General features: G+C 45.4%; 1 protein-coding gene and 1 long non-coding RNA gene across 4 annotated transcripts; one reads left to right on the top strand and one right to left on the bottom strand.

Moving 5' to 3' along the window:
• The first annotated feature begins 887 nt into the window (after nucleotides 1–887).
• Nucleotides 888–12,732, top strand: LOC107314055. Of its 3 annotated transcripts, XR_001555284.2 has the most exons (5): nucleotides 2,199–2,873; nucleotides 2,964–3,056; nucleotides 5,038–5,303; nucleotides 9,321–9,405; nucleotides 10,705–12,732. It is a non-coding gene; the product is annotated as an uncharacterized LOC107314055 (long non-coding RNA). The 3 variants fall into 3 exon arrangements; XR_004307067.1 differs by lacking the exons at nucleotides 2,199–2,873; nucleotides 5,038–5,303 and adding an exon at nucleotides 888–1,084; XR_001555281.2 differs by lacking the exon at nucleotides 5,038–5,303 and having other exon boundaries at nucleotides 2,534–2,873.
• Nucleotides 9,846–17,939, bottom strand: TNIP2 (TNFAIP3 interacting protein 2). The gene is given in 8 exon segments (XM_015862925.2): nucleotides 9,846–10,855; nucleotides 11,325–11,456; nucleotides 11,912–12,193; nucleotides 12,734–12,823; nucleotides 14,485–14,790; nucleotides 17,125–17,690; nucleotides 17,693–17,875; nucleotides 17,878–17,939. Coding segments are annotated over 8 exon segments (1,902 nt in total). The 5' UTR covers nucleotide 17,939; the 3' UTR covers nucleotides 9,846–10,573.
• Between the last annotated feature and the right edge of the window lie 4,488 nt (nucleotides 17,940–22,427).

Below are 22,427 nucleotides of genomic sequence, written 5' to 3'. Positions count from 1 at the left end.
GACTTGGTCTGTTGGTGTTTTGTGTTTGTGTATTCTTGATCCTACAAGAAAAAGCTACTATAAAAATGTCAAAGTCCACCAAGAAACGCAGGCATCCAGCAGCGCTCTGGAAGCCAATAGCAGGAGGAAGTCACCAGTGCTATGGCTGAAGCTTTTCATGAATTTCTATAGAATCTTGATGAGTTCTAGAGAACGCTGGTCTTATTTCTGGAACTGTTCATTTTTTCTCTCTTTTAGAAATAACAGGCTAATAAAAGATAAAATAAATGAGACCTCAGTCTGCAGCGCTTGACTTGGATTTCTGAAGAACTCTGTCACCTTCCATTCACTCTGTTGTGTCTGTGGAGTCACACACTGGAGCTGAGGCAAATCCATGTTGTGTTTCCTTCTATTTTACCTGCTTTTATTCATTGTTTTCTTGGATGATTTTTTCTGGCGTCCCTCCTGAACACTGCTAAGGCACGTGGAAAACAAACATGACTGGTCAACACGGCTTCACTAATGGCAAATTGCACCTGACAGATTTGTTGGCCTTCTGTGACAGGGTTACAGCGTTGAGTAAGGGAAAGCTTGGAAGGCCAACAGTATCCTGGGCTGCATCAAAAGAGGGGTGGCCAGCAAGGAAAGGGAGGGGATTGTCCCCTTCTGCTTTGCCCTCATGAGACCCCATCTGCAGTTCTGTCTGGGGCCTCCAGCACAAGAAGGATATGGAGCTGTTTGAGCGGGTCTAAAGGAAGGCTAAAAAGATGATCAAAGGGCTGGAGCAGCTCTCCTGTGGAGACAGGTTGAGAGAGCTGAACTTGTTCAGTCTAGAAAAGAGAAGTCACGGGGAGTGTACTTTTTTTTTTTTCCACTTCTATTGTTTTGTGTTAGTCACCAGTGTTGATTAAAGCCTAATCCAAATTAGTTATTATGATGACTCCGCTGCCAGAGTGTCAAGAAAAAGGAAGGTGAAAACTGATAGGAGGGTGCTACAGCTGAACCTGACTCTGCATGTACAGCAGTTGTCCATGTCTCTGTCTGCCCAAAGGTGGTGGTGCCTTGTGCGAGGGCCAAGAGAAAAGAAATGAAAGGCTCGGCCTAGGTAGGTGGAGAAGGGAAGAGGGGGCTGCAAAGAGGAGCAGAATAGCTGTCAGAAGGGATTCAGCTTCTTGAAACATGCATCAGAGGAAGGAGTTGGGTCTGCACAGCTGGTGGAAGAGCCTTCCCTGTCTTTTATTCAGTTCAGGCAAATAAGGAAGTTAATGTGCTGGAGGTCCTGAGTAGTGCGTGGTGATACAAAATGTTCCTCTGCATTTTATATGAGTTTGAGGAAGTGCAGCTTCCCAGCTCTTAGGCGGGCACTTTGCAGAATGTGGAACCAAGTCATCTCCAAATTGCAGTATTTAAGGAAGCAATTAAAACAGGGTTAGATATTTGAAATCACTGAAAATGCCAGGACTGGAGATACTTGCGAAGTTTTGTAGAGTTAGTTTCATCTTGGAGAAAGATGACCAAGAAGAACAAGAATATTTATTGAAACTTATGTGTTTAAGAGCAGTTTGGATGTGGTGCTCAGGGATGTGATTTAGCAGAGGGTTGTTAGAGTTAGGGTACTATGGTTAGGCTGTGGTTGGACTTGATGATCTTCAAGGTCCTTTCCAACCTGGGTAATTCTATGATTCTATGATTAACCTCAGTTAAACTGTTGGCTCTTCCAGGAGAGAAGCCAAAGGAAAGCTCATGTGCCTATCGGTGTTGATGAGTTCAGCACTGAACCAGAAGGCATCCCTGAGCTACCTGCTATAGCCACACTACTGTCCTACAGTAGGAAAGGTTTATGTGCTGGCACCAGATGCTAACACGCATGTTTGCTGTCCCCAGACATGTGCTGTTGTATTAACTTGCATATGTGGATTTGGACAGTGCATTGTGGGCAGTGCTGTGAGCCAAGCACAGGAGGCAATACATGGCCTGGCTTCCTTCAGGTTCAGTACTGGAGTACTGTGTGATGCATGCTGTGTCTGAGAAGGGACAGGTAGCAGTGAGGAGCTGCTGTGCTTGGTGTCAAGTGAAATAGAAGGAGGGATTTCTGCGTCCCTGGGGGTGCCTGAGCTGGGCTTGAAGATGCTCCTACAGAGCACAGCAGGGCTGCCAGCTGGCACGGGGCTTCACAACCTTCCTGGAGGAGGGATGTAGATCTACAGCCCGAGCCTCAACAATGGCAGGAAAGAGAAAATTTCCCTGGGAAGACTGCAAGGACTTTTCTAATTGGGAAAACTGATGTAATTTGCTGGGCTGGAAGGAGACTGTGTAGCTTCCCTGCCTTCCACAAGGGTACAGCCTGGCTTTCCTCAGCCTTCTGACCTGTTGTCATAGCTTCTGATCCTTTCCTTAGAAACTCCCTTGTTCTTTTGTCTGTTTTCCCCACATTTTTCTTGATGTAGAGGTTTCAAAGCTCAGTGCAGCTGCACTTTGCTAATGCAGCACAGAGGGATTTCTTCATATCCAGCTGACAAAGCTCCTGTTTGTTTTCTTGCAGTTTGATGTCTGACTTATTTACAGCAATGTGTGACTCATTCCAGCCTCTGAGCCGCTCTGAGGAATTGCCCTGTTAATGATTCCTTGTCCTGTGTTTATGCAATTAACGAGTCCTGAAATCACCTAACACTTTCTGAATTGTCTGCATTTTTCAAACCAGCTGTCCAGAACCTATTCTGATTTGTCAGCTTTGTGCTTGCACCTTCTTTTAGCTTGAGGTCTGTATGTGAATGTTAATGTCTGACCTAGCTCCATTGGTGGCAATGGGAATATTTGTGTGTTTGACCCAGGACCAATCTTTAAGTCACCTAGATGATATATTCTTCAACTGATGGGTTTTTGCACACTTAGAGGTAATACTTTCCTCAGTTGACTTATGGAAAATGCCGTGTCAGAAAGGTATCGACACTCTCATTCCCATGATATTTGTTAACTATTCCCAGGAGCTGCTATCCTATAAAAGGAGGAAGCTCAGTTTGACCAGGCGTAGCAGCCAGCATGGATTTGTCAAGGATAAAGCACTTCCTTGCTGTCAGGTAGGTACTTGATTTCATATGCTTGCTCTTTTCTGGAGGTGAGGGATTTGAAGATAAACAATTATTTTCTTTGTTTTAAAGATGTTTGTCCTTTTTGATCTTCTGGAGTTTCTCTATCACTTCCCAAACAAGACCACTTATGAGAATTCAAAACATTTAACCAGCTTCTCACATGTGCTTTGCCGATGAATGGCAACATGTTAAGCTCAGCAGTTCAGTAACATCAGTGCTGAGCTGCACCCTTCCTTCCTTCACTGTTAGTATCTGCACTTTAGATCTTGGATTGGAAAACAATAGCAGTTCTAGTTCCTGAGTTATACAAGGATCAGCATCACCGGGTCACCTCAATGCAGCTTAGGGAAAAGCACTCGGGCTGCAAGGCCGTGTTCACAATGCACTTGCAAACTCATGTGAGAGTTTCCAGTGTGACTGCTTGGTCTTAGTCAACACTGCTATTTCCTCACCTTGATGAACAAAGGAGTCACATCAAGGTCTTAATACCAAGGGGGGAATACTGCAAAATCTCACAACAATCGTAAGGGATTTTTGTTGTCGCCCACTAGTTTGCACATGATCTGGTGTGATTCATAGTCTGCACAAAGTGGGAGAGCAACGACAAAGCGAAGGACCCTTTTATAAAGATCATCCAATAGAGCAGTGAGGAAATCAGACACAACAAACAAGTGGAAATAGTTGCAGTACCCCCAGGTTTATCATAAAACCTTCACAAGCTGCAGAAAGTACAGAAGCTACAGACTGAGAAGTCTGTAAATCAGGAAGGAACGAGATTTATAGTGGGAACATTCTGTTGGGCTTTTCCTTGCTGTAACTCGGGCACCCAAGTTATGAGAGAGGTACCTGCCTTGGACCTGAAAGGCTTTCAGGGCTCTCTCTTTGAACCAGTGTGTTAGCTGGGGTTTCTCTTCACTGCCCACCCCTGCCAGCAATGGGCAGTGTCATCATGCTTACAAGCACTTGAAGTAGTGTTTGTCTTGGAAGCTATGCCAAAGAAGCCATGTTCTGATTGTTAAGCACTGATTACTTTCCTAACTGTGTAACCTATGGGTTCTGTTCAGCTGAGGTTTTAGATATCTCTTTTGTATGTCCATGCTACACGTATTTTATTGATCTGTAGATCTTGAATGTTGTGTGTAGTAGTGAATAAACAAATCTCAGGATGAGTTCTGGGGAAAGGAGAGCAATAGGCCTGTTATTTATTGTTCTTAAAGCATGACAATTCACTGAAATCAGCAGACGCTTCATTTTATTTAGTTTTGCAGTTCATTGTTGTGTGGATATTTTTGCTTGAACACAGTCCAGGCAAATGAGGATGATGCAAACCAAGCTGGCTGCAGGCCTGGGTGACCTGCTATAGGTGTGGGGCTGGGTTTAAACCATCTGCAGAGCTTCCTTCCAGCCTTCCTTCCTTTCTCCCAACCATTCAGTCAAATGGTAACTGCTTACTCTGAAGCCTCATAGCAGCGTTAACACCAGCTTGAAAATCAGCTGCTCCAAGATGCAGAAGAATCACCCTAAGTACCCAAAACCAGCTTCTTATTTATGGGCATCCTTTTCTCTGGGTGCTGGGGGCATTATGTAACCCTTCAATTAGGGAAGAAACTTCCCTATTAGAAGTTACTGTCTCTTCTCTGAGTATTTGTTTTTAAACTATTGCAGCGAAAAAGAAATACTTGCAAATACTCTCAGAGCAAGTGAATCTTTGCAGGGGTTCACTCCAAAGCTGCCTGCAAGGAGGGGGAAAAAGTAGCACTCAGCCTGTGAGAACTGGTTTTACTGCTTAAGTATTTCTCAACCTTATTGCTGCACCATGTGTGCAACAACTGATGTTGGTGCATGCAAGAGCACAGCAGAGGCAGAAGGGAGCGTGTCCCCATGCTGCTGCTGTTTTGCAACACTGCACTTTTGAAGTTCCTGGGCTGTGCTAAGAGGATGTGGTTATTCGGTTTTGCTGCCGTTTCAGGAAGGACGGAGCTCCAGTAAACTTTCCCTGAAAGAGTCACCTGGAAACCACAGAGATAAAACTACCTGAGAAGGGAGATGCCAGTGGGAGATGGGAACGTGGGGCCAGATGAGCCCAAATCCTGAGCTCAGGAGAATGATGAGAGCGATGAAATGCCCCCTGCACGCGAGCACTGCACAGCACATGCTATTTTTGCCCTGAGTGGTTATTCTTAGGAGCTGAAGGCTTTGACATTCTGTGGGAGGGGACGCGTTGTGGTGTGAAGGGTATGTAAGTGCAACACAACAAAGCCCCAGGAGTTCACAAAATCAGTTGCCAGTCATTCTTGGGGTGGTGGTGGCTGCGCTAATCAATTTTTTCCACTGCACGCCGTGCCTTCCCAGGAGCTGCCACCGTGCAGCAAGTTTAGGGGATTCCACGTCTGGTTATCAAAGAATGGATCTTGTGTGGGAGGGGGAAGCCTGCCTGCACCCCACGCTGGCTCCTCATGTCAGCCACAGAGATTCATCTAAAAAGATGACTTAGTGTGCAGAGCTGCCTTTAAAGCACCGTGCTGTGGTCCCACTGCCTTGTCTCCGTGTCACCTGCTTGTCTTGCTGTCTCTTTCAAGCAAACTTCACCATATTCTCCTACTCAGACTGGCTCCTCCCTATGAATTCAATCCATTGCATTCCTCTTTCCCTCCTTCGTGGTGCCACGTTGCTTTCATTTTCATCCCATCACTTGCTTTTCAGGGGGCTGTTTTTCATGTGTGGCGTTAGGCCTCATCTCACAGTTACAGGTAGTGCAGCTTCCTGTCTGGGGATGCTGATGGCTGCTGCTCTTCTTGCTCTCTCAGGAGGCTGCAGCCCATCTTAGCAGAGTCTCAATGTGCTCTGGACTCTTGTACCTCTTCCCCTCAGGACACGCTCACCCAGCCAAGAGCATCCTGAACAAATGAGTGCTGGTAACTGGAGGGTTATTGTTCTAAGAGCAGTTAAGAGCTCTAGAGTAGGCCACTGAGGTCTGTTGGTTTATTTTAATTGAATTCTGTATTTGTAGTCAGTGAGGACTCCTGCAGCTGATAAATGAAAACTCTGAACAGCGTTTGCACCTTGATGTAGGCATATCTCGTACGTACGCTTGTTTCTTATGATGTCCCTGCTCTGCAGAGTGCTGCAGCAAAGCACTATCTTCCCACACATCCCAGCTGCCTTGCTGAGGACAGGGGAACACATCCCTCACCCCAAGAATCATCCTAACCATTTACAGTGAGCATCTGTTTGATCCAGAGACCCAGGTAAAAGCTGTTTCTCGCAGGGAAGAGTTTGCCAACCCCATAGCAGGGGATGTGTGTCCCTGGAGAGCTGCTCCCAGGAAGGAGACCTTCCCCAGTGCCATGCCCAGGTGAGCTGGAAACATGGGGAGAGATTGAAAATACACCCTTAGTGCCCACCTCGTGTGTAGCAGGTGCTGTTTAGGTGTTGTTTACTTACATGGAAATTATGTGCTCTGGGGGTGATGTTGTGTTGTAAGTAAGGCTCTGGCTGAGTGGACTCCAGCACCTGCACTGCTGTCATCTTTTGGCTCTTGGGCTGCCCCATTGTGACATGGAGGTTAGAGGTGGTCTTGTGCTGTTAAGGAGCAGGTAAGAGGGGCTCAGCTGTGTCCTGAGGGAGGTGGAGGCTCTGCCCTGTAGTGTGGCCTCGCTTTGTGAGCATCACCTTGCTCCTCTGAGCTGTGTTCCCAGCTGGCTGGTGCAGGTGGCTGCTGTGGGGTGAGCTGCAGCTGGCCCTGACTGGGGAGGGCTGTGGGGGCACACCTGGAGCCAGGCATGGGCTGGTCCATCACCCATGAGGAGACCTAGTGGGGCCAACACAGGGCTCACCTCATAACACATGTACTCCACCTGTGAAAGCTGCCTATGATACGTGCACGTAGCCAAGGCAGTAAGGTGCCTCTTGGAGTGGGGAGGAGATGCTTTCTGTGTCACTGCAGATTTAGCAAAGAGATTGGATGCGTTGGTGTGGCACTGAGTGGGTGGCTGACAGTGTGAGCAGTCAGCACCGTCCTGTTCATCCTGGTCCGTGAGTTGGTGCTGGGAACTGAGCTGGGGAACAAGTGCCTTTAAGTTAATCATATGCTTCTAATGCTGTGTTTTTGTTGTGTTGTTTTTTAGTGCCACCTAGAAATAAGCTTTCTCATAACCCCCCCGCTGGTCCAGTGCTCGCTGTGCTGTGGTAACACCACAAGCCCCTGAGGGAGGTCAGCAGCCATTACAGATACTGGACAACCAGCACTTGTCATGAAAGGTTCTTTCACCAATGGCTTCTCACTCATAAATGTAAAAAGAGGTAAAAGTGGATGTAAGAATGAGAAGAAGAGAGACTGCACTGAATGGCAGCAGGATCAGAGGCACTGAGCCACTTTGAACCTCGGTGCCTTGAACATCCACTGGAGGAGCAGCTTCAGAAGCTCTCCTGATCTTCCTGGAGCTGTGACACCCTCAGGCAGCATGTCCTTAGAAAGCTGCAGTGTGTGAGCTCAGCTGGGCACTGCCCTTAGCTGGGGACGTGAGGTGCCAGGTGAGAAGCCAGAGCACACAGCAGCAGTGAGAGCTGCTTAACCTGGTATCGCTCTGCTTTGCTGCTTTGACCTAATAACGTGCAGGTATTTCTCATGCTTTAGATGTGTAGCTGAAACTCACAGGCTGGTTGCTACTGGAGCATGCTGTTAAGAAATTTTACTACAGCACACTTTGAATTCACATTGATTTTACAGAAAAAGAGTTTGAGACTTCTCTTTTTTTTTTCGAGTGAGAAGCTGCTGTTCTGAGCGCGATGCTGTGGCATGCTGCTTGGAATTTCCCTTGCTTTCTATATATACACATGCAGCAAAGCCACAGGAAATAGAAGTTTAAAAAAAAACCCAGCCATAGAACATAGGTATCTTCTTGAACAAATGTTATTCTTGTCATTGGTTTTATCATTAATGAGCACTTAATCGTCAGGCGTCACTTAAGGCTTGTTTTAAAAGATCTGATGCCCTATAAATCAGTTGAGGGGGAAATGCATGGCCTTGTAGTTGCTGAAAAATGAGAGGATTTCTAGGCTCTTGGTTCTGTAGTTCTGTACTTGCTGTGCTACAGAAGGCAACTTTATTGTTGATCTTCTTTCTCTTGGGGCTTTTGGGGTGGGGACTCAGTGCTGAGGTTTCTCCCAGTTGTCTCTTCTGTGATTCAGTGAGTCACTCTTGCCTACAGTTGCTGTCATGATAATCTGCTGAGGGCCTATTTCTGCATGGCAACAGGCATAGTCTGGCGTTATAAGTAAACAGCATTTACTTTAAAATCCCATCCAAAATATGGCATCATAAAATCCAGCAGCCATGAAGACTTAACTAGCCAACACTCAGACTGAATCTGTGGTCTGAAATCGTCATTAGTGAGAGAACTGCTCAGGAGCCCTGAGCCAGTCCTGGAGAGCAAAACTTGAGGAAGGTGATTCTGAAGAGGGAGCAATTCTAGGAGAAGGGATGGACTTAATCACGAAGGTAGTTGGGCAAATACACCCAGGCATCTCTGAATGTGTGATAGCACATTCATACAAGATGGTTTCCTGTCTCCTTCCAGACTCCACAGGCCTACAGGGGTACATCTGCCAGCCTTTCAGTACTGTTCTGCCTCTCGAGTGAGGGTGCTGCTCATCAGTGCCGAGAGACTGACAGCAATCAGAGTGGGCCCATAACGGGGTTTGGTTACATTGGATGCCTTGGGCAACTGGTGCAGCAAATAAGGAACTGAGTCCCATGTGGTCATGCAGACTTCTTGCACGGTTTCAAGAGCCTGTGCAATTTTACAAGTGTGTTTTCAGTGAACACATGTCGTACAAATGGCTACTGAAAGGTCATACAGTTTATGCTGTTCGAGTCGCTTTCATTCTACGCGGTTCCTTTCTTACTCACGCACTGTCATTGCTTTCTTTTGGGAAAGAAATTGCGTTGCTTTCACTGTTTGACCAACCAAGATATACACGACATGGACAGCAGCCCAAGTGGCAGAGAAAAAACTACATGAGGCCAAAGGAGCTTTTCTTAATGTATAATGGTTTGTCTAATGAGATGCAAGGCAAGAGAAATAAACTACCTATTGAGAGATTAGCTGTGTGCCACAGGAAGTTTAATCATATTTTTCTCAGCGTATATTCTGGGTGCTACATCTAATCTCAAAGACCTTAAAAGGAAATGTTTGAAATGGTCACCATAAAGAAGAAAAAAGAAAGAAAAATCTCTTCTACTTCTTCCAGCTGTTCTGTACAAATATAGACTGAGTGAATGCACAAATCCTCTTCAAGGAAGCAAAGCAGAAGATGGGGGTGGTGTTAAAGTAAGGTGGGTGGATTTCTTTGGTATATTTGTCTGTACACCATCCAGCTCTGACCTACTGAGAAATACTGGAGCTGTGGCTGAGAAGAACCCTCCAGCCCCAGCGTGTAGACATTGTTATGTCTAATCCTTCTTCTTAAAACAACTTCCTCATACAGCTGAGGGATTATCTCCAGTGTAGACAGGATGTGAAGAAATTTAAGCTAGCAATGGCCTAGTCACAAATGTTGTGCAGCAGGTTAGGGCATTAAATTTACTCCCATGCATCTGAAATGTCATTTGTCCTCTAAAATGAGTGATTTTCAACATATTTGAATATAGTTTGAGATGCTGGTTATCGCTGCAGGAATGGAATAACTCATACCTGAAACCATGACATTTAGTAAGCCAATAAGGAGCAGACTCTTTTACACTTAAATACACTAAAAGATAGTTTTGACTACTAATACAGTAAAGTGACTGCACAATCATTTTTATTATAAAAAATACTTAAGTAAAATTGGAATACAGTCAATAATTACACAAACGTGTAAATTCTTTATGGCACAGAAAAAAAAAATAAATATCCCTGTACATTGTTTCTGTGCAAAGAGACAGGCTAGAGTTAGTCAATAAACAACCAGCCCTTCAATTCTTCCTTTACTTCTGATTGCAGTTGAAAATAAGGATTTTTCAGTTCAGCTTCAATCTCCAAGAAAATACTTTTACTTTAAATCCAGATAAAGTACAAGATTTCTCTTATCTTGTGCCAAACGGTTCCTTTCCCCATTCTTCAGCATGTGCTGTTTGGAAGAGAATGATGTTTTCAAGTTCAGCGACTCTTTTTCCACAAGCCTTCAGACTGTTGTGAACAATCAGACTCAAGAGTCAAACTGCAGTCTAAAGGCAGTTACCACTACATCTTGTTTTCTTTAGTTCATAGTAGAGTTTGCATTACACTTGCTGCTTGCATTGCTTGCAATTGTTAAGTTCTTCACGAAAACATTTTGCTTTTTCTCCAAGTCATTTCATAGAGTCCATGAAAAGGTGAAATCAAATAAGAGGTAGATCCTGTTTGTCCTCCTAGTTCCTAAGAGGTGTCCATTTAAATTATTCTGGTGTAGGACCATAGGAGATGGGCCACGTTTGACTGTCTATAGAGTAGTGATTGATTTATGTGCCTCATATCACATTGTCATTGACAACATTCTGTAACATGCTTGAGAAATTCATCGCTGAGTTCATCACTGAAAAACCTCATACAATGAGGACATCTAAGTTCACCCTGTGCCCTGCCCTCTGATCCTGAGTTTCCATTGTCTGCAGGTGGGGAAGTCTGTTCAGACTGTGAGGCTGTTCTTCTTGCACCTGGTTGGCCTGGGCTGCTGCCTCGTAGGTGTTCCACTTTTGTCTGTACATGCGTATGATTTTGGTTACCAGTGTGAACTCTGAAGCGACTACTTGTGTCTCTGGAGTCCTAGAAAGAGAAAGAAGAGCTCTTGAGGAAAAATAAAATAAAATGAAGTAAAAGTCTATCTCCAAAATAATTTTACCACCTTAATCTGGAACGTGGCTTATGTCTTTACCTGACAATTTGGAAACAGGCAACATTTTTAAAGTTCTATTAAGAAAAAGCAGGTTTGTAGAAAACAGGGCAGAGCCAGCATGAGACTTTAAAGACGCCGCTGTTACAAAAGTCAATTTGCCCTCTCTTCCTTATAACAATTCACTATTACTGTGGTCAATGAAAAGAGGGAAAATGGGCTGGAAAGAGATACGTATGTAGTGGAATTAATTTCTACTACAACACAAAGCCATGAACCAATAGTTTGTGATGCTGCACTGAACTGAAAAGGTTTTAGAAGTACTAAGATTTCTTAATGTTTTCCTAAGAGTACATTGTAGATGAGATGTTCTCATTTGAAAAACTTGTTTTGTCTGTTTACCTTCTTGCTTTCTTGTCTTCTTGCTAGCTGGTGTTGCAGACATGAAATTTCCTGCTGAAGTTCTTGTATTTTACTCTGTGCTCGTTCCCTGTCTGATCTCTCTGACGTGAAATCATCTTTGTAAACTAGGACCTGAAAAAGAATTATGTCAACATTTTAGTAAGAGTATGGCAGGTGAGATTAAATAGAATCATAGAATTACCAAGGTTGGAAAAGACCTAAAAGATCATCCAGTCCAACCATTCACCTATTAGCAATAGCTCCCAAATAGTTGGGGCTGAGACTCTGCTTTGTAAGCATTTCTTTCCAGAATCTCAGACCATCTCTATCATATCTGTGCTTTAAATGCAGCTGTATTTCTTTTTCAGATCTTACATATTGTAATATTTTGTCAAACACAGACATAAAAATACTGTAATGGCAGCAGAGCTGCTTGTAATCCTTTAGGGAGGGTTTCTTTTTCCAAGTGTTGTTAAGTAGCCCAATGAGACAAGTGGCAAAAGGGAAACATTTGAGGTCTGGCTAAAAAGAAAGAACTCCCAAATCTAGGAGGGGGGGGGAAATAAATAAATAAATAAGAAGTGAACCTGTTGCTCCAGCATTTGTATGCGCTCATTATCTCCTTCTCTGGCCTTCTTCACTTCTTCTAATTCTCTCCTTGATTTTTTGCACTCATTCATTTTTTCTTCCAGTAGCTTGTTCAGCCGGACTATCTCCTTCTGCATCAGCTCAGAATTGGTTTGTGCTGAAGCTACACCGTGCTGCTGCTCCAGCTGCGACTTCAGCTCTTTCAGCTGCAAGTGGAGCCGCTTCACATACTCATCTCTACTAGCATCGTACTTTTGCCATTTTGCATTTAAGTCTTCCACCTGAAAGAGCACCCAGTAGCGTCACAACATGAAGATGCAAACTTCCAGGCTCTCATAGATTGTCTATACAGGCAGGACCCAAATTTCTCTACATATCTAGTACATAGTACACTGTCTCCACCACCAACTACCGATGAGCTACTCCATGGGAGAGCAGAAGGTCATTAACCCATAAACTGGGTCTCCATAGACAGCTGTCCCCATCTGCCAAGTCACAGAGATGGTATCAAATCATATGGAATGCAAAGGGTTGGTAGTCACCCCTGAACTAGTGCCATTCTACTGGAGTGGAATATCAATGCAGGGAAGGAATAAGAAAGCCATTTCCTTCTGCATTGTATTTTTAATAACTAAAATAGATTTAAAATAACATAATAAGCTGTTCTTGGCCAAGAGAACAAAGACTGCCATGAAAGGACTAAAACCATCGTGGAATTGCATTAAACTGGCCTTTAAGTTTGGAACAGGTAGGCCTGGTTAACCCAAATACTGTCATTCAAAATAATCCAATTCTTACTTAATAAAAAATGAAGTACTCACGTGAGCTACTTTTTGTTTTAATATTCTGTTTTCCTCTTGCAGTTTGCAGATAAGGGCTTGAGGTGAAGTTTCATTGTCTAATACCTGTAACTGTCAGATAAAGAAAGCATTACTAAGCTATGCTGTTATACTGGAGGTCATTTCTTTTATAAGTACTTGGTATCAGTAATACAAATATGTACATCTGCCTCCTTTCTCTCTATTTTCCTATACAGAGGACAGTCTACAGCTTTTCATCTTAATAAGCACCATGTAGTCAGGTTTGTTTGTTTTTAACTGCCTCAGTATTCCTTTTAAATGTCTGTGTGGTCTCATCATATCTCACTCAAAGCCTCCTGAAGCAACAAGGCCAGTAACACACACTTCACATGCCAAAGGGTATCCACTGCTGACAGCAGCACTTGGCAGTTGACACGAAGTTATTGGAAACAACGTATTTGGAGTGGGGAAAATGCATGACAAGGGCACAAACGTGTCTTCATCTTGCTCTGCTCTTACTGTCAATTTTGGCTACTATGAGAAAGCAAGCGGCTTTTTAATAGTAATTTCTAAATCGACGAAAGGACACCAGTTTTTTTTTTTATACGGTTGTGACATCTGCTTTAAAAAACCCCAGTGTACGTGAGTAATACAGAGCACTTTTGTACAAAATTCCCTAGAATCAGCTAGTACTTGCCTCTGAAATTTCTCTTCAACAGGGAAGTCCCCGCTGGACAAGGTTAGCTGGTTATTACATACATCAAAGTCAATCAAGTTTCCTGTCTATCAATTATACCGTGTATGAGAATACTGGAAGTTTCAAGTCCCTTATGAAGTCTTTTCTTCTTATACCAACCCCACCTCTGTTTCTTACAGGTAGTTTTAGCACGACTAAGTTTCCTCTGGAAGTGCTCCTTGAGTGTTTAACAGAGTGGAAGTGACTTACACACGCACATATCACAAAATCATTGGTGCACAATCATCTGAAACACAGCTGCACCACTACATGATCAAAATCACCCAACAGAACAACACATGCTATGGAGTGCTACAGCATCTTACTCATCCTATCTGGTTTTAGAGGCAGCATCTCTAATTTTACTCACTTATAGTATTTTCATGAATTACTTCATCACTGCAACCCGCTGTGAGTTCTGGAAGAGTGGAACAACACTCTACCCTACACTGAAAAGCTTCAACTAAGGTGACGATGTTGTGAGGCCAACACAACACTGTGTTGTGGCCTCACAACAAACACAAAATCCAGGTGCTTGCAGCTCCTCTGCCCCCACCAGGGACATTTCTACCCCTTCCCTACCATGAAGCAGTTTGTCTAAACACGTCTGCTGGAGAGAAACATCATCTCAGAGTGGGAGGGCAAAGGGGAACCCCAGAGCAAAAATAGGTAAGACATTTTGACCCGCTCTTTCCTAACCAACCTCCTGTAGCTCCATACTACGCGTACAAAGCCACGTGCCATAGAGTTGTTAATAGAAACACCACTTGAAAAGAATTATTCCTTATTCTGTGATTTAGATGCTGTCAGCAGTCATCACGTATCAGCTTCAAAAACACAGCACCATCTAGTGATGCACACATTCTTCAGTCTCAGGATGGTATCTGCCTGCTGGACGTGCAGGGAAGAATTGCAGTCAGTGAGTCAAATTATCTGAAGGCGTGTTTCTCACTGCACCCAGTTATAGCTATTGTATTATAACGAGTACCTCAGAAGCTAGTAGTACGTACACAAAACATAGCAGCTGTAAAGATACCTGATTAGATCTTTCAGTAGCAATCTGGTCATCCGAATTCCCCTTCTCTTTTCTTTGCTTCTCTTCTAAACATTTTGCCAGATGTTGACACATTTCTGCTGTGGATGCTAATTTGCGTTGAAGTTGGTGAGTTTCATCAGTCAGTGACCTGCACAGAACATCACTGGTGGCCTGAGCCTTCTCCCGCTCTGCCAAGCTCTTCTGAAGTCGTAAGATTTCTCTCTCCTTTTCGTATGGAGGCTGATTTATCATCTGCTCTATCTCTGCGTTTTTCTCCTCTAGCTGCTGATTCAACTTCTGCACCTCCTAAACGTAAGGGAGGAGGAAGTTATTTAAAGCGTAGTGAACACAAAAGCCAAAGCATAAGATAGAATTTTAGATTGCAGCAGTTCCATATTGCACCTATTACTCCCTGCAAAGTACTTATAAGGTAAAAATAGATCCATTCTATACAAATGCACAACCTTAGAACTGTTGTTGAATCAAGACTGTGGGTCATCCACATTGCAGCAAGTTGTTAGCATCAAACCTATGTTCTCTGAGAGGGAAGAAGGCAGCTTACAGACAGGTATGACCGCACTCAAGCAGCATGCACTCATACTATACCAGTCCTGACTGCCAAAAGCAGTCTGTGCCCAGCATCCTCAAAAAGCAAAGGATGCCAGTGAGTGGCAGATCTCTGCAGAGCCAGCACTGCCTTGGGTGCCAGCACAGACACTGAGCAAGGAATCAAGCTTGACTCGACCCCCCCAGTCCTTCAGGAGCATCAAAGTCAGAGGAAGCACCGCCACCACACGGGGCAATGACTTCAGAAAGTGTCTTCTCATCATTATTTCTGGTGGCATCAATCTCAGCATTGTATTTCTGAAGAAGTAGTTTTCAGTCTAACTTACAGAAATAGCACTCGTTCTTATTACTAACACATTCTTTCATATGGTGCTGAATTTCCCCTTTGCTACAGATTAAAGGCATTCAGCATCAGACTTTGGAACATATTTGGATCCCACTGGTCTGCAAGCGCCACTAAGATCATCTCTTACTACGAATTTCCAGACCTGAACACATTTACATGTGTTTTAGGTGAGCGTCATATGTGGAAATCGTTTTGTACAAACATTAGGTCAAGAGAGGGCTTATGACAAAAACACTTGTTTCAATTTTAAGTACTGCTTCTTGGGTCGGAAATTCCTCCTTTATATGGCTTCATACAGAAAGAAAGGCTTAGAAATTCTTCAAGCATTCTTAGACTGAGCATGGGAAAGTCTTAGCGGCAGCTCCAGAAATAGGTCCTGGGGGTGGGAGGGGGCACAGCTCTGTGCTGCATCAGAAAAGGGATCCGATCTCCCCCTGTCTGCCTCGTCACTATGCAGAGTGCAAAGCTCCTAATGCTGAAGTGCTTTCACTGTCAACACAACGCCAGCCATTGCTTTCACAAAGATAATGGAGAAAGCGGCGTTACCCATCATCTGTACTTCATTTGTACCAACTACTTCATCTGGTGCAAGGAGTTTATAGCATCTTCTGAGCTGGAGGGGAGCCTTAAAGGCCATCTGGTCCAACTGCCCTGCAATGCACAGACACCTCCAGCTCCACGAGGTGCTCAGAGCATTCTGCCAGCGTGGCTATGTCCAGGGGTGGCACATCCAGCAGAGCTGGGCAACCCCACCACCACTATTGTACAAAGCTTTATTCTTTATACCTCATCTAAACCTCCCCTCTTTTAGTTTGAAACCATTTCCCCTTGTCCTATCCCAACAGATCCTGCTGAAGACTCGGTCCCCTTCCATCTTATACCCCCCCCTTTAGATACTGAAGGGCCACTCTCAGCTCTGCCACAGAATCACAGAATGACCCGGGTTGGAAGGGACCTCAAGGATCATGTAGTCCCAACCCCCCTGCCTGGCAGGGCCACCAAACATACACCTTTACTAGATCAGGTTGCCCAGGGCCCCGTCCAACCTGGTCTTGAACACCTCCAAGGACGGGGCATCCACAACCTCCCTGGGCAGCCTGTTCCAGGGCCTAACCACTCTCCTAGCAAAGAACTTCCCCCTAACATCCAACCTAAATCTTCCCTCTTTTAACTTAAAACCATTTCCCCGTGTCCTGCTATTATCAGCCCTTTCCAAGAGTTTACTCCCCTCCTGGCAGTAAGTTCCCTTCAGGTATTGAAAGGCTGCAATGAGGTCACCCCGCAACCTTCTCTTCTCCAGGCTGAACAAACCCAACTCCCTCAGCCTGTCCTCATAGGGGAGGTGCTCCAGCCCCCTGATCATCTTCCTGTCCCTCCTCTGGACCCTTTCCAAAATCTCCATGTCTTTTTTGTACTGAGGGCTCCACACCTGGACACAGTACAACAGATGGGGCCTCACAAGAGCAGAGTAGAGAGGGACGATCACCTCCCTATCCCTGCTGACCACCCCTCTCCTGATGGAGCCCAGGATCCCATTTGCTTTCCGGGCTGCCAGAGCGCACTGCTGGCTCATGTTGAGTCTTTCGTCCATCAGGACCCCCAGGTCCTTCACTGCCGAGCTGCTCCCCGGAGCCTTCTGTTCTCCATGCTGAGCAGCCCCAGCCCTCAGCCTGTCCTCGAGTAAAGCAACACAGTAAAGCAGCTCCGCAGCTCCCCGCACTCCTCACCTTGTTCAGCGCCTCCACTCTGAGCCCCGAGAGCCGCTCGCTGTCCCTCAGCCGTTCCCGTTCCTGCTCCAGCTGCTCCAGCAAACTCTCCACCAGCGAACGTGCCGGCTCGGCTCCTTCCCCTCCAGCCCCCGGCTGTTGTTGCTGCTGCTGCCGGGCCAGGCTGCCCCGCAGTTCCCGCACCGTGGCTTCCTTGGCTGCGAGCTGCAGCTGAAGGTGCTTGAGCTGCTGCGCGGACTCGTGGTACAGGGTGCAGAGGGCGTTGTACCGGGGCACTTTGCTCTTCAGGCTCCTGTTCTCCCGGTGCAGCTTTTCCAGCGTTTCCTCCACCTGCCTGAATCGTGCCACCAACGGGTCGGTGCTGCCGGCCTCGCTCACCGAGCACATGGCGGGGGACGGGCTCTGCAGTATCCCGGCCAGGTGCATGGACCCCTCGGACACGGTCCGACGGCTGCTCGGCGCTTCGTTCTTCCGCCTCCCCCAGCGCAGGAAGAGCCGCCCGCCTTTAAAGCCGCGGGCCCCGCCCCGACGCCGCTTACGGAGCGGGGAAGCCCGCAGCGGGGCGACCTGCAGGCGGCAGCGGGCGGCAGAGCGGGGGAAGCCCGCGGTGCAGGGAGCCGGGATGGGACGGGATGGGAGCCGGGGGGAGGGAGAGGAGGAGAAACAGGGGGGTTACGGCGCTGAGAGCCGCCGGGCGGGGGGCTGCCAGCGCAGCATCGCCCGACCTTGCGAAAGAGCCGCGCCGAACCAGAGGAGCTGCGGGGACTTCCGGGCGCAGGAAGGGGACTTCCCTCACCATCATCACCATCACCATCATCACCATCACCATCACCATCATCACCATCACCATCACCATCACCATCATCACCATCACCATCACCATCACCATCATCATCACCATCACCATCATCACCATCACCCCCCTGAACACACCTTGGCCCGTGCCCACCCCGCGCACGGACGGCAGCGCATATTGGCATCAGTGGAGCCCTGGATACGTGCGGGTTTTGTTTGCGATGCTCAATAAATGCACGTCTGTGCGCAGCGACATCGTTATTCAACAAGGCTCTGTAGGTGCAGATGTGAGGGAGGGCAGAGCAATGTGTGAGCTGCGCTGGTAGTGGCCACCACGGAGACACCGTGAAGAATTGGTGTAAAATATGCAGGAGTCAGGACAGGAGGCGTGTAGAAGAGGTTAAGCTGTGGAGCCCAGGTGGTACTGGATTCATTTCAGCCCATTGTGAAGGCTGTGCTGATGCAAAAGAAACATTTTTCCCTGTGAGGACAATGAAGCTCCAGGGCGGCTTTGAGCAGTTAGGAACCTCCCAGCATGAAGTATTGTCTGAGTCAATGGATCAGTGACAGAAAGAAAGCCATTATTTGGTTACCTCAATACGAAAACTGGATGCAGTAGAGTCATTAAGGTTGGGAAAGACCTCCATGATCACCTCGTCCAACTTCAGCCCATCCCCACCATCCCTCAGTGCTACATTGACCCTTTCCTTGTACCCCTCCAAGGTCGGTGACTCCACCACCTCCCCGCAGCCTGTTCCAATGCGTCACCGCTCTTTCCAAGAAGGAATTTTTCCTAACAACCAACTCAAAATCATCAGTTAGTTCTGCTATTTATAAAAGCACCAGTTGAACGTTATGGAAAGTTATAGAAGACCCCGCGTGATGGGAAATGGTGAAATGCTTGTCAAAGAAGGTCTGCGGTACGTTTGTTATCCCATCCTTTTGTAACACTGATACTCTGTGATTGCACACTGAAAAGTGCTGTGTGCAGGAATGCAGTTCTTGATCCTTTAATTGAAGGCACGGTTGAGTCTATGAAAGGGTCTTTGAGTAAAGGCAGAGGAAAACACCACCAGCTTGAGGGAAATTTGCCCTGCGTAAATCCTGAGTGAGAAATGGATCCCTGATGTTCTTGGGAATGCCCTTGGGTGACTGTTCCCTTTTGTCATTTCTGAAATGTGGAGGAATTCTCGGGAATTCAGTGACTGGGAGCTGTGCCAGATGGTGAGTCAGACCCCGCCGTGTGCTGCTGGTGATACGGCTTTTCCTGGATTGCCTTCAGCTGGGCACGTTTGCTGATAAAGCAGCTGAGTGGATCAGCAGCTGAGTGGTGCCGTGTCGGTTCTCAGTTCATTAAGTGCAGCAGTTCTGATTAGCAGGTAACTGTGTGAACAGCAGATGTGTGGCTCTGTGTGGCTTTGTGCAATGGAAATGCCTTTCTTTCCATGCCTCACTCATCTCAGCTTGCAGTGTTCACTTCAACCCTTTCTGTAGCAGTGCATCAAAACCGTATCAGTCAAATTTAACCTCACATAAATTAAAAGAAACGTTAACAGAAGTTATTTAAAATCATTTATTTTCATGTATCATAACCCACAATTACGATGTCTGCGTATGAACAGAAGAGATGAGGTGCTCCCTAGGAACAAAAAGGAGATAAAGCAGATCGGGGGAAACTGGTAAGTGGGAAATGTGAACGGTGTGGTTAGATTGGGTGAAGTGTTTGTAGACATGGGAGGGGGCTCATTTTTATATGCCATTTTGAAACATGAGTTATTTGTAGTGTTGGTAAGAAATAGTTTATAAAAATCATAGCTGAAAAGATTAATTCCTCAGCTTCCTTCGCTGTTGACTTTTCAGGGCAACCAGGAGTAAAAAGCCATTGCTGGCTTATTGGCCCCAGTGACATCTCCTGGTATGTCTCCAAATACCCATCACTATATAAGATGCCCAACTCAGAGCCCTGTGTGTGTCTGACAGTCTGATTTTTGTGCTAAACGAAGACAGAGCTTCTACGTATGTGACTCATGGGTTAACACTAATCTGCAGCCATGTTTACGGTTCTTCTGTAAACATCCTTTATATACATTACCGTGTTGGCTGTTCTGTGAATTCGCTGTTCTACATGTTTTACAGTTGGAATGGGAAACCTGAGAGGTTACTCTGGGGACGTTCAGTACTCCCAGGCTGGGTGATCTCACTGCTATTACGTACATATGTGGTTATTTCTCTGCTTTGGGTTTCTGGTACGGATTGCAACATTCTTCTTTCAGTCATGTTTTCAGTTTATACACATAGAATATTTGGTGTTGTTAGGAGAAATAGCGTGGTTTTCATTTATTTCTGGTGTAAGTTTTTCCATGTGTTTTATGTCCGATTTGAACTTTGGAGGATGCCAAAACCAGAATTGTTTTGCTGTTTAGGGCAAGTTCCCAAGACCCGTGTTCCTAATCACAGTGTGGCTGGAATAGCCAGAATGAGGAGCCATGAAGTGGGACAGATCTGAAGCAATCCACTTGCTTTTCACTAACTCTTGCCTTTGTTTGGACTTAGGCAGTCAGCTTCATCTTTCTGGGTGGCAGTAGATAAGCAGGATATGCACTTCTTATGTCTTATTTATGTCTTTGGATCAGTTTGATATCCAAGCAATAGTCTTTCTGCTTTGCTCTCTTACACTTTGGTGCTTTAGATCTTTGCTGCATTTCACCTTTTGGTTCAGGTTTACCTGTCTTCTGATGGATATGACTTCTGCTCAGCAGTTGTTCTACTTCAGGCCCTGCTCTAGTTTCTTAGAAACATAGAATTCTTAGAGTTGGAAGGGACTTTTAAAGGCCATCTAGTCCAACTTCCCTGCAGTGAACAGGGACATGCACAGCTACACCAGGTTGCCCAGTTCTTGGTCCAGCCTGGCCTTGAAAGTCTCCAGAGATGGGGCATCAACCACATCACTATGGAACCTGTTCCAGTGCCTCACCACTCCCACTGTAAAAGACTTTTTCCTTTTATCCAACCTAAATCTACCCTCTTTAAGCTTGAAACCATTTCCCCTTGTTCTGTCACCACAGACCCTGCTAAAGAATGTGTCCCTTTCTTTCCTTTTGTTGTTTATTAAACTAAGGGGTTTGCCAATCATTTCTATTCCTGGTGAGGAGTGCTGACTTGTGTAGATCATAGGACGTGTTCTCCTAAGAACTGATGCTCCAAACAAACCCTTTTCAGGTTGCAGGAAACTCCTCACCCCTGACATTCTCAACATGTGACCCATGTCACAGATCCTCTGTGGATCCTGCGTAGACCGACTGAATTTTTGTGCTCTGCTGAATGCTTTGAGCTTTGAGCTGATTCTTGTTACCTATCCTGAAGCTCCAGGTCTTTTTTAAAGCCAAAAATGAAAAGTGGGGGAAAAATAAAAGAAGGAAAAAAGAAATGAAAGAAAAAAAGATGTTTTATCCGTGGCTAAATGCCAGTCATCCTATTGTGAGATTGGAAACAAAAGAGTGCAGGTGAAAATCTGATTCTGTGTGAATTTATCTGGTACATTAACACCACATTTTGAAGCTTCTGAGTGCAGGCTCTGTGCTATCTCTGATCCAGACCACTCATTCTAACTAGAACATCCATTGATACATTTCTTATCTTCAGTTTTTCTGACCTAAAGAACAAACAGATCCCTGGGGTTTGATGAGATAAATGTTTGATTTACATGTTGTAAGTATTTGTTTTAAATGGATGACTGAGAATGGAATTTTCCCATAAGAAACCTCAAAAGAAATCATGCTTGAGTAGATGGCTCTGTGTGAACAGATGAACAGAGATACTGGAGGCTTCTTAGGATGTCCTTGTACTAGATGGTACTGAAATAGTGACCAGAAATAGAAGTCTGAAGAAGGGCTGAGAGGCTTTAAGTGAATGGAGCAAGAATGTGGAAGTGCCCTTACTATGCCATGCGTTCTCCCCTCCCATACCATACCACTTCCACATGAATAACAGCATTTACCCAAATTCTCTTTAGATTCCTGCCTCTCAGGACATTACCTGGTCTCCCCTCAGCCTCTTTTTTCCCCAGACTAAGAGCCCCAGTTCCTTCAGTCACTAATTAATCTTAATTGAAGAAATATTGTCCATCACATTTTAAAGTAATTTTGATGCTTCCTACTCTCAAAAAGTGTTCAAGGAGTGTGAACAGACAGCATGGCTGGGTAGGCTGTGTACCAGAACCTGTTCAGCCTCAGCACAATGAAGGTGCCCAATGTGGACATGCAGGTAAGTGTGATTAGGGGAAATTAAAGCAGCAAACCACAGGAAACATCCTTCTTGAAAGTGGTACCTCCTTAAAATTGCCATTGCAATGTTTTTTGTGGGTGTCCTTCAGAGGTAAGGACTCAGATTTGCTGCTCAAGAGGAATAAATCTTGTTGGATATGAATAGCATGCTTTCTCTAGCTAATTATGTGTATGCAACGTGTTATGTTTGTTACAGAATTAATGTGTTTTAGAGCAGATGACTTG

This window comes from Coturnix japonica, chromosome 4 (assembly GCF_001577835.2).
Source record: "Coturnix japonica isolate 7356 chromosome 4, Coturnix japonica 2.1, whole genome shotgun sequence".
NCBI lineage: Eukaryota > Metazoa > Chordata > Aves > Galliformes > Phasianidae > Coturnix > Coturnix japonica.
Note: the sequence above shows the minus strand (reverse complement) of the source record. Positions and strands in the feature narration are given on the sequence as shown.